The 12500-nt window shown below is 43.9% G+C and overlaps 1 protein-coding gene across 1 annotated transcript in view; it reads left to right on the top strand.

The window, feature by feature from the left end:
- Positions 1 to 12500, top strand: part of LOC119480063 — a 32540-nt gene that overhangs the window by 18514 nt on the left and 1526 nt on the right. The window contains 11 exon segments of the mRNA XM_037756167.1: positions 2329 to 2471; positions 3373 to 3441; positions 3580 to 3658; positions 4512 to 4585; positions 6679 to 6773; positions 6879 to 7030; positions 7712 to 7793; positions 8269 to 8371; positions 11266 to 11355; positions 11468 to 11586; positions 12425 to 12500. The exon segment at positions 12425 to 12500 is cut by the window's right edge and continues 1078 nt beyond it. Of these exon segments, the coding sequence (XP_037612095.1) occupies positions 2329 to 2471; positions 3373 to 3441; positions 3580 to 3658; positions 4512 to 4585; positions 6679 to 6773; positions 6879 to 7030; positions 7712 to 7793; positions 8269 to 8371; positions 11266 to 11355; positions 11468 to 11586; positions 12425 to 12500 (1082 nt within the window).

Raw genomic sequence — 12500 nt, 5'->3', positions numbered from 1 at the left:
CAATCAGGAAGCTCCAACACTCGGCCGTCCAATCAGGAAGCTCCAACACTCGGCCGTCCAATCAGGAAGCTCCAACACTCGGCCGTCCAATCAGGAAGCTCCAACACTCAGCAGTCCAATCAGGAAGCTCCAGCACTCGGCCGTCCAATCAGGAAGCTCCAACACTCAGCAGTCCAATCAGGAAGCTCCAACACTCGGCCAATCGTGTAACTTCATCATTCAGAACGTCCTCACACACACACACACACACACACACACACACACCTTACACACACACACACACCACACACACACACACACACACCACACGCACACACACATATATACACACACACACACACACATATATACACACACACACACACACACACACACACACGCACACACACACGCACACACACACCGTGTTGTGTTCAGGGGCTGTTTGATAAAGTGACTCTATAAACTGAGACTCTCCAGGGAGGAACTGGGTGTTTTCAGGAGGAGCTCATAGCTCATCTATACAGGCTGTATACTGCACACACACACACACACACACACACACACACACTCACACACTGAGCTCTATAGTGTTTATTGATAACCAGCTGATTGATTGAAGAAGCTCCGGTTGAGGTAATTGGCCACCGGAGCCATTAACAGTGTGTGTGTGTGTGTGTGTGTGTGTGTGTGTGTGTGTGTGTGTGTGTGTGTGTGTGTGTGTGTGTGTGTGCGTGTGTGTGTGTGTGTGTGTGTGAGCTGAACTGAGATCAGCTGACTGTAGGAGGTGCTACAGAGCTGCTGATTGGCTCGTTGTGACGTTGTTGTTGTTTGTCTGTAAACTGATCTGACACACGACATCCTGCTGCTATGCACCCTGCTAGTGATGAGGTCATGATGAGGTCATGATGAGGTCAGGATGAGGTCATGATAATGTCATGATGAGGTCATGATAATGTCATGATGAGGTCAGGATGAGGTCATGATAATGTCATGATGAGGTCAGGATGAGGTCATGATAATGTCATGATGAGGTCATGATAATGTCATGATGAGGTCATGATGAGGTCATGATAATGTCATGATGAGGTCAGGATGAGGTCATGATGAGGTCATGATAATGTCATGATGAGGTCAGGATGAGGTCATGATAATGTCATGATGAGGTCAGGATGAGGTCATGATGAGGTCATGATGAGGTCATGATGAGGTCAGGATGAGGTCATGATGAGGTCATGATGAGGTCAGGATGATGTCATGATGAGGTCATGATGAGGTCATGATAATGTCATGATGAGGTCAGGATGAGGTCATGATGAGGTCATGATGAGGTCAGGATGAGGTCATGATGAGGTCATGATGAGGTCATCATGAGGTCAGGATGAGGTCAGGATGAGGTCTAGTCTAGTGTCCTCTAGTGTCCTCTAGTGTCCCCTAACGTCCCCTAGTGTCCTCTAGTGTCCTCGCTGGACCTGCGTTGTGTGATTGTGAATGTGTTTGTGACGGTGCTTTCTGATTGGCTGGTTGAGGGTCATGTGATCATGTGTGTGTGTGTTGTTTTCAGTGTTTCATCACCGTGGTGACTAGTTGGTGCTGATGGTGACAGCTCTCTGTGTTTCCATGGCAACCCTGCTTCTCACGCCTGATTGGTCGTTGGGGGGGTAAAGAAAAGGTAGAAAAATAAAGAAATAAGACGGATTATAGATTATAGACGGAAGACAGGAAGTCAAGACATTAGATGGAGACACTTCAAAGAGGCTGAGCTGCTGCACACACACACACACACACACACACACACACACACACACACACTGGTCCATTGAGATGCAGATGAGTCGTCCTTTTATATCCTGACTGAAAACCAGATATTAAGAAACCGCAGAAGAAGAAGAAGAAGAAGAAGAAGAAGTCTGTGTCTGTTTACTGTAATCACTGAAAGCAGCTGAAGTGTTTACACTTCCTGTTTACTGTAATCACTGAAAGCAGCTGAAGTGTTTACACTTCCTGTTTACTGTAAACACTGAAAGCAGCTGAAGTGTTTACACTTCCTGTTTACTGTAATCACTGAAAGCAGCTGAAGTGTTTACACTTCCTGTTTACTGTAAACACTGAAAGCAGCTGAAGTGTTTACACTTCCTGTTTACTGTAAACACTGAAAGCAGCTGAAGTGTTTACACTTCCTGTTACCTGTAATCACTGAAAGCAGCTGAAGTGTTTACACTTCCTGTTACCTGTAATCACTGAAAGCAGCTGAAGTGTTTACAGTAAACAGCATCAGATTTACTGGATTAGTTTGTCTCTGAGAGGAGCTGAAGGTCAAATCACAACAATGATGATGTCATCCTGTAGGTGGAGCTTACTGGGAGTGGGCAGGACTTCACATACAGAGGGACAACGAGGTGTGGCCTATCATTCTAACCAATCAACGACGTGGAGGGGCGTGGTCACGACCAATCATCAGCCTGGACAAAACACTGTCTCCACCCACACAGGTACGTCACATCACACTGTCTCCACCCACACAGGTACATCACATCACACAGTCTCCACCCACACAGGTACGTCACATCACACAGTCTCCACCCACACAGGTACGTCACATCACACAGTCTCCACCCACACAGGTACATCACATCACAATGTCTCCACCCACACAGGTATATCACATCACACTGTGTCCACCCACACAGGTACGTCACATTAAACACTGTCTCCACCCACACAGGTACGTCACATTAAACACTGTCTCCATCCACACAGGTACGTCACATCACACAGTCTCCACCCACACAGGTACATCACATCACACTGTCTCCACCCACACAGGTACGTCACATCACACTGTCTCCACCCACACAGGTACGTCACATTAAACACTGTCTCCATCCACACAGGTACGTCACATCACACAGTCTCCACCCACACAGGTACATCACATCACACTGTCTCCACCCACACAGGTACATCACATCACACTGTCTCCACCCACACAGGTACATCACATCACACTGTCTCCACCCACACAGGTACGTCACATTAAACACTGTCTCCACCCACACAGGTACGTCACATTAAACACTGTCTCCATCCACACAGGTACGTCACATCACACTGTCTCCACCCACACAGGTACGTCACATCACACAGTCTCCACCCACACAGGTACGTCACATTAAACACTGTCTCCATCCACACAGGTACATCACATTAAACACTGTCTCCATCCACACAGGTACGTCACATCACACTGTCTCCACCCACACAGGTACGTTACATCACATCCATGTTGTCCAGAGTGACTTCAGGTAGAGACACAGACAGGTCCATGCAGACAGACTAAAGGTGAGACAGGTGTCCATGTTGGTGAGACAGTCTTCTCTTTGTCTCTTACAGCAGAGTGTCTTCGGACCTGTCTCTCCCTCTCAGCTCTGCATTGATAGGTGGCCTGTCTTACCTGTCCAGGTGAGTTTGTCTGTCTCTCTGTCTCTCTGTCTGTCCCTCTGTTAATAACTGTCTCTCAGTCTCTCTGTCTGTCTGTCTGTCTGTCCCTCTGTCTCTCTGTCTGTCCCTCTGTTAATAACTGTCTCTCTATCTCTCCAGGTGATGAAGGGAGTTCATCCCTCCTTCTTCTCTTCACGCTTTGCTTCCAGATTCACTCTGCTGACAAACTACAGACACAGTAAGACCTGTCTCTCCCTCTGTCTGTCTGTCTGTCTGTCTGTCTGTCTGTCTCTGCCTCTGTCTGTCTGTCTGTCTGTCTGTCTCTCTGTCTGTCTCTCTGTCTTTCTGTCTCTGCCTCTGTCTGTCTGTCTGTCTGTCTGTCTGTCTGTCTGTCTGTCTGTCTGTCTGTCTGTCTGTCTGTCTCTGCCTCTGTCTGTCCCTCTGTCTGTCTGTCTGTCTGTCTGTCTGTCTCTGCCTCTGTCTGTCTGTCTGTCTGTCTGTCTGTCTGTCTGTCTCTCTGTCTGTCTCTCTGTCTTTCTGTCTCTGCCTCTGTCTGTCCCTCTGTCTGTCTGTCTGTCTGTCTGTCTGTCTGTCTTTCTCTGCCTCTGTCTGTCTCTCTGTCTGTCTGTCTGTCTGTCTGTCTGTCTCTGCCTCTGTCTGTCTGTCTGTCTGTCTGTCTGTCTGTCTGTCTCTCTGTCTGTCTCTCTGTCTTTCTGTCTCTGCCTCTGTCTGTCCCTCTGTCTGTCTATCTCTCTGTCTCTCACGGTCACATGACCACGTGTCCTCTGTCATCGTGGCTCACGGAGGATCACATTCAGCCGCAGGAAGTCTTCATCTGTCACGTTGAGTCTCTTTACTTTCCCTCCGCTGAAGACTTTTACTCTCACAGAGACTGATGAAGAGGAGTCTGGTTCAGGTCCAGTTCAGGTCCAGTTCAGGTCCAGTTCAGGTCCAGTCCAGGTCCAGTGGTGTTGATGGAGTCGTAGTGATCAGTGACTGATTGATAACTAATCAATAAATGTATAATAATCAATAATCAGTGTTTGTTTCTGTCAGGAGTTTAAATAAAGTTTTATTTCTTGTGTCATCAGAGAAGCGAGTGATGAGCGGAGGTAAAGTTTCTCTACTGCTGAGGACGGAGAGAGAGATGGAGGACAACAAACAGGTGAGTTACTGCGTTTAGACTCAGGTCATGTGACTCATATAGCTGCTGGAGGCGGAGCTAGTTAGAGGTTGAGCTAGTTAGAGGCGGAGCTAGTTAGAGGTTGAGCTAGTTAGAGGTGGAGCTAGTTAGAGGTTGAGCTAGTTAGAGGTGGAGCTAGTTAGAGGTTGAGCTAGTTAGAGGCGGAGCTAGTTAGAGGCGGAGCTAGTTAGATGTGGAGCTAGTTAGAGGTCGAGCTAGTTAGAGACAGAGCTAGTTAGATGTGGAGCTAGTTAGAGGTCGAGCTAGTTAGAGACGGAGCTAGTTAGATGTGGAGCTAGTTAGAGGTCGAGCTAGTTAGAGACGGAGCTAGTTAGAGACGGAGCTAGTTAGATGTGGAGCTAGTTAGAGGTCGAGCTAGTTAAAGGCGGAGCTAGTTAGATGTGGAGCTAGTTAGAGGTCGAGCTAGTTAGAGGTGAAACTAGTTAGAGACGGAGCTAGTTAGAGGTGAAGCTAGTTAGAGACGGAGCTAGTTAGATGTGGAGCTAGTTAGATGTGGAGCTAGTTGGAGGCAGAGCTAGTTAGATGTGGAGCTAGTTAGAGGTCGAGCTAGTTAGAGACGGAGCTAGTTAGATGTGGAGCTAGTTAGAGACGAGCTAGTTAGATGTGGAGCTAGTTAGAGGTCGAGCTAGTTAAAGGCGGAGCTAGTTAGATGTGGAGCTAGTTAGAGGTCGAGCTAGTTAGAGGCGGAGCTAGTTAGAGGCAGAGCTAGTTAGATGTGGAGCTAGTTAGAGGTTGAGCTAGTTAGAGGCGGAGCTAGTTAGAGGCAGAGCTAGTTAGAGACGGAGCTAGTTAGATGTGGAGCTAGTTAGAGGTTGAGCTAGTTAGAGGCGGAGCTAGTTAGAGGCAGAGCTAGTTAGAGACGGAGCTAGTTAGATGTGGAGCTAGTTAGAGGTTGAGCTAGTTAGAGGCGGAGCTAGTTAGAGGCAGAGCTAGTTAGATGTGGAGCTAGTTAGAGGCAGAGCTAGTTAGAGACGGAGCTAGTTAGATGTGGAGCTAGTTAGAGGTTGAGCTAGTTAGAGGCGGAGCTAGTTAGAGGCAGAGCTAGTTAGAGACGGAGCTAGTTAGATGTGGAGCTAGTTAGAGGTTGAGCTAGTTAGAGGCGGAGCTAGTTAGAGGCAGAGCTAGTTAGATGTGGAGCTAGTTAGAGGTGAAGCTAGTTAGAGACGGAGCTAGTTAGAGATGGAGCTAGTTAGAGGTGAAGCTAGTTAGAGACGGAGCTAGTTAGAGGTGAAGCTAGTTAGAGACGGAGCTAGTTAGATGTGGAGCTAGTTAGAGACGGAGCTAGTTAGATGTGGAGCAAGTTAGAGGCGGAGCTAGTTAAAGGTGGAGCTAGTTAGAGACGGAGCTAGTTAGAGGTGAAGCTAGTTAGAGACGGAGCTAGTTAGAGGTGAAGCTAGTTAGAGACGGAGCTAGTTAGAGGTGAAACTAGTTAGAGACGGAGCTAGTTAGAGGTGAAGCTAGTTAGAGACGGAGCTAGTTAAAGGCGGAGCTAGTTAGAGACGGAGCTAGTTAGAGGTGAAGCTAGTTAGAGACGGAGCTAGTTAGATGTGGAGCAAGTTAGAGGCGGAGCTAGTTAAAGGCGGAGCTAGTTAGAGACGGAGCTAGTTAGATGTGGAGCTAGTTAAAGGCGGAGCTAGTTAGATGTGGAGCTAGTTAGATGTGGAGCAAGTTAGAGGCGGAGCTAGTTAGATGTGGAGCAAGTTAGAGGCGGAGCTAGTTAGAGGTGGAGCTAGTTAAAGGCGGAGCTAGTTAGATGTGGAGCTAGTTAGATGTGGAGCAAGTTAGAGGCGGAGCTAGTTAGAGACGGAGCTAGTTAGATGTGGAGCTAGTTAGAGACGGAGCTAGTTAGATGTGGAGATAGTTAGAGGTGGAGCTAGTTAGATGTGGAGCTAGTTAGAGGTGGAGGTAGTTAGAGGTTAGGGTTGATCAATATTGTAATACTCTGATCAGGTTACTGATTGATCGTTCTCAGATCAGATTCAGATGTACATGTGTTTCCTGTGTGTGTGTGTGTGTGTGCGCGTGTGTGTGTGTTTCCTGTGTGTGTGTTGCAGTGTGTAGGTGAGGACAGAGGAGAGGAGGAGGGAAGTGAAGGAGAAAGGAAAGACAAACGTCCTGTCGCCTCCACCCCTGTCCCGGGGTCGCCATGGTAACTGTTGCTCTGTCACACACAAACACACACACACACACACACACACACACACACACACACACTCCTCTGAACATGTGTGTGCGTGTGTGTATGTGTGTACAGGTGTGTGGTGTGGACCGGGGACGACCGCGTCTTCTTCTTCAATCCCACAATACACCTGTCTGTCTGGGAGAGACCGGGGGAGCTGATTGGTCGAGATATCAGCCGCATCATCGAGGACCCGCCCCACAAGAGGAAGAAGATGACATATGCTGGTCTGACACCTCACCTGTCTGTTATCTCACTTGTCACCTCACCTGTCTGTCAACTCACCTGTCTGTTATCTCACCTGTCTGTCACCTCACCTGTCTGTCACCTCACCTGTCTGTCAACTCACCTGTCTGTCATCTCACCTGTCTGTCATCTCACCTGTCTGTAAACTCACCTGTCTGTTATCTCACCTGTCTGTCATCTCACCTGTCTGTCACCTCACCTATCACCTCACCTGTCTGTCACCTCACCTGTCTGTTATCTCACCTGTCACCTCACCTGTCTGTCACCTCACCTGTCTGTTATCTTACCTGTCTGTTATCTCACCTGTCTGTCATCTCACCTGTCTGTCATCTCACCTGTCACCTCACCTCACCTGTCTGTCATCTCACCTGTCTGTTATCTCACCTGTCTGTCATCTCACCTGTCACCTCACCTCACCTGTCTGTCACCTCACCTGTCTGTCATCTCACCTGTCTGTCATCTCACCTGTCACCTCACCTCACCTGTCTGTCACCTCACCTGTCTGTTATCTCACCTGTCTGTCATCTCACCTGTCTGTCATCTCACCTGTCACCTCACCTCACCTGTCTGTCACCTCACCTGTCTGTCATCTCACCTGTCTGTTATCTCACCTGTCTGTCATCTCACCTGTCTAACTCTGACTCTTTGTCTGTTTCTCACAGAGAGCAGCTGTCAGTCACCTGGTCTCCATGGTAACGATGAAGATATAGATGATGAACATGACCACACCTCCAAAAGAAACAGGTGAATCTGATCAAGCCAATCAGAGGGCAGAACAGAAACCAGGTCAAAGGGTTCTGAGCTGATGATGTCATCATCACAGAGGGATATGATTGGTCACATGTTGAGTTCAAGATTCTCTGTTGCTGCGTAAAATAACCACACCTGTCTGTCCACCTGTCTGTCTACCTGTCTACCTGTCTGTCTCTCTGTCCACCTGTCTGTCTACCTGTCTGTCTGTCTTCCTTTCTGTCTACCTGTCTGTCTACTTGTCTGTCTACCTGTCTGTCTCTCTGTCCACCTGTCTGTCTACCTGTCTGTCTACCTGTCTGTCTGTCTGTCTTCCTGTCTGTCTTCCTGTCTGTCTACCTGTCTGTCTACTTGTCTGTCTACCTGTCTGTCTGTCTGTCTGTCTCTCTGTCTACCTGTCTGTCTGTCTACCTGTCTGTCTATCTGTCTGTCTGTCTACCTGTCTGTCTACCTGTCTGTCTCTCTCCAGACTAGAGGAGTCGATGTCTCTCGTCCCTCATCCAGGAGAAGTTCAGCTCCTCCCCCTGGAGCTTCGTATCGCTCATTTTAGGGAAATGATGCTGGAGAGAGGGGTAATACACTATTATACACACACACATATATATACGTATATATATATACTATATATACGTATATATATAGAGAGAGAGGGGTTATACACTATTATACACATATATATATATATATAGAGAGAGAGAGAAGGGTAATACACTATTATACACACATATATATATATATATATATAGAGAGAGAGAGTGGTTATACACTATTATACACATATATATATATATATAGAGAGAGAGAAGGGTAATACACTATTATACACACATATATATATATATATATAGAGAGAGAGAGAGAGGGGTAATACACTATTATACACATATATATATATATAGAGAGAGAGGGGTAATACACTATTATACACATATATATATATAGAGAGAGAGAGAGGGGTTATACACTATTATACACATATATATATATATATATATAGAAAGAGAGAGGGGTAATACACTATTATACACATATATATATATATATAGAGAGAGAGGGGTAATACACTATTATACACATATATATATATATAGAGAGAGAGGGGTAATACACTATTATACACATATATATATACATATATATATATACTATATATACATATATATATAGAGAGAGGGGTATTACACTATTATACACATATATATATATATATATAGAGAGAGAGGGGTAATACACTATTATATATATATATATATATATATATAGAGAGAGAGGGGTTATACACTATTATACACATATATATATATATATATATAGAGAGAGAGGGGTAATACACTATTATACACATATATATATATAGAGAGAGGGGTTATACACTATTATACACACATATATATATATATATATATAGAGAGAGAGAGGGGTTATACACTATTACACATATATATATATATATATAGAGAGAGAGGGGTAATACACTATTATACACATATATATATAGAGAGAGAGGGGTTATACACTATTATACACATATATATATATAGAGAGAGAGGGGTTATACACTATTATACACATATATATATATATATATAGAGAGAGAGAGAGGGGTTATACACTATTATACACATATATATATATATATATATAGAGAGAGAGAGGGGTTATACACTATTATACACATATATATATATATATATAGAGAGAGAGGGGTTATACACTATTATACACATATATATATAGAGAGAGAGGGGTTAAACACTATTATACACACATATATATATATAGAGAGAGAGAGAGGGGTTATACACTATTATACACACACACACATATATATATATATAACTATATATATATATATAGAGAAAGGGGTAATACACTAATATACACACATATATATCTATGTATATTATATAGATAAATCCCAGTATGAAATAGAGTGTACTGATAGTAAAGGTGTACTAATAGTAAATGTGTACTAATAGTAAAGGTGTACTAATAGTAAGGTGTATTAATAGTAAGGTGTTCTAATAGTAAGGTGTTCTAATATTAATGTGTACTAATAGTAAAGGTGTACTAATAGTAAAGGTGTACTAATAGTAAGGTGTACTAATAGTAATGTGTATTAATAGTAAGGTGTTCTAATAGTAAGGTGTTCTAATAGTAAAGGTGTACTAATAGTAAAGGTGTACTAATAGTAAGGTGTTCTAATAGTAATGTGTACTAATAGTAAAGGTGTACTAATAGTAAAGGTGTACTAATAGTAAGGTGTTCTAATATTAATGTGTACTAATAGTAAAGGTGTACTAATAGTAAAGGTGTACTAATAGTAAGGTGTTCTAATAGTAAAGGTGTACTAATAGGTGTACTAATAGTAAAGGTGTACTAATAGTAAGGTGTTCTAATATTAATGTGTACTAATAGTAAAGGTGTACTAATAGTAAGGTGTTCTAATAGTAATGTGTACTAATAGTAAAGGTGTACTAATAGTAAAGGTGTACTAATAGTAAGGTGTTCTAATATTAATGTGTACTAATAGTAAGGTGTTCTAATAGTAATGTGTACTAATAGTAAAGGTGTACTAATAGTAAAGGTGTACTAATAGTAAGGTGTTCTAATATTAATGTGTACTAATAGTAAAGGTGTACTAATAGTAAAGGTGTACTAATAGTAAGGTGTTCTAATAGTAAAGGTGTACTAATAGTAAAGGTGTACTAATAGTAATGTGTACTAATAGTAAAGGTGTACTAATAGTAAGGTGTTCTAATATTAATGTGTACTAATAGTAAAGGTGTACTAATAGTAAAGGTGTACTAATAGTAAGGTGTTCTAATATTAATGTGTACTAATAGTAAAGGTGTTTTAATAGTAAGGTGTTCTAATATTAATGTGTACTAATAGTAAAGGTGTTTTAATAGTAAGGTGTTCTAATATTAATGTATACTAATAGTAAAGGTGTACTAATAGTAAGGTGTTCTAATAGTAAAGGTGTACTAATAGTAAAGGTGTACTAATAGTAAAGGTGTACTAATAGTAAGGTGTTCTAATATTAATGTGTACTAATAGTAAAGGTGTACTAATAGTAAAGGTGTACTAATAGTAAGGTGTTCTAATAGTAAAGGTGTACTAATAGTAAAGGTGTACTAATAGTAATGTGTACTAATAGTAAATGTGTACTAATAGTAAAGGTGTACTAATAGTAAGGTGTTCTAATATTAATGTGTACTAATAGTAAAGGTGTACTAATAGTAAGGTGTTCTAATAGTAAATGTGTACTAATAGTAAAGGTGTACTAATAGTAAGGTGTTCTAATATTAATGTGTACTAATAGTAAAGGTGTTTTAATAGTAAAGGTGTACTAATAGTAAAGGTGTTTTAATAGTAAAGGTGTACTAATAGTAAAGGTGTTTTAATAGTAAAGGTGTACTAATAGTAAAGGTGTTTTAATAGTAAAGGTGTGTGTGTCTCTGAGGTGTCGGCGTTCTCCAGCTGGGAGAAGGAGCTCCATAAGATGGTGTTTGACCCGCGCTACCTGCTGCTGACCTCACACCAGAGGAAACAGGTCGCTTCATTCACACTGATGTAGAAACACCTGCTTTCATGATGTCACACCTTTGTGATGTCACTGTGATGTTACTATGTGTGTGTGTGTGTGTGTGTGTGTGTGTGTACAGGTGTTTGATCAGTTCGTGAAGAGCAGGATGAAGGACGAGTACAAAGAGAAGAAGAGTAAACTCCAAAAGGCCAGAGACGAGTTCAGACAGCTGCTGGAGGACACCAACATCACTATCAGGTACATCACCTGAGTCCACCTGCTCACCTGGACCAGCAGGTACATCACCTGAGTCCAGCTGCTCACCTGGACCAGCAGGTACATCACCTGAGTCCACCTGCTCACCTGGACCTGCAGGTATCACTCTGAGTCCACCTGCTCACCTGGACTAGCATGTACATCACCTGAGTCCACCTGCTCACCTGGACCAGCAGGTACATCACCTGAGTCCACCTCATCACCTGGACCAGCAGGTACATCACCTGAGTCCACCTGCTCACCTGGACCAGCAGGTATCACTCTGAGTCCACCTGCTCACCTGGACCAGCAGGTATCACTCTGAGTCCAGCTGTTCACCTGGACCAGCAGGTATCACTCTGAGTCCACCTCCTCACCTGGACCAGCAGGTATCACTCTGAGTCCAGCTGTTCACCTGGACCAGCAGGTGTCACTCTGAGTCCACCTGCTCACCTGGACCAGCAGGTATCACTCTGAGTCCAGCTGTTCACCTGGCCCAGCAGGTATCACTCTGAGTCCACCTCCTCACCTGGCCCAGCAGGTATCACTCTGAGTCCAGCTGCTCACCTGGACCAGCAGGTACATCACCTGAGTCCAGCTCCTCACCTGGACCAGCAGGTATCACTCTGAGTCCAGCTGCTCACCTGGACCAGCAGGTATTACTCTGAGTCCAGCTGCTCACCTGGACCAGCAGGTATCACTCTGAGTCCACCTCCTCACCTGGACCAGCAGGTATCACCTGAGTCCACCTCCTCACCTGGACCAGCAGGTCCAGTCTGAGTCCAGCTCCTGGTTCTGGTTGGACTCTAACCGTCAGGTGTTTTTTGTTTTCTCTCCGCAGGTCGACCTTTAAGGAGTTCTGTGCTCGTTGCCGTGGCGACCGGCGCTTCGACGCCCTCAGCAGGAAGAAGGAACAG

This window comes from Sebastes umbrosus, chromosome 20 (assembly GCF_015220745.1).
Source record: "Sebastes umbrosus isolate fSebUmb1 chromosome 20, fSebUmb1.pri, whole genome shotgun sequence".
In the NCBI taxonomy this organism is placed as follows: Eukaryota; Metazoa; Chordata; class Actinopteri; order Perciformes; family Sebastidae; genus Sebastes; species Sebastes umbrosus.
This window is presented reverse-complemented; position numbering and strand designations above follow the sequence as displayed.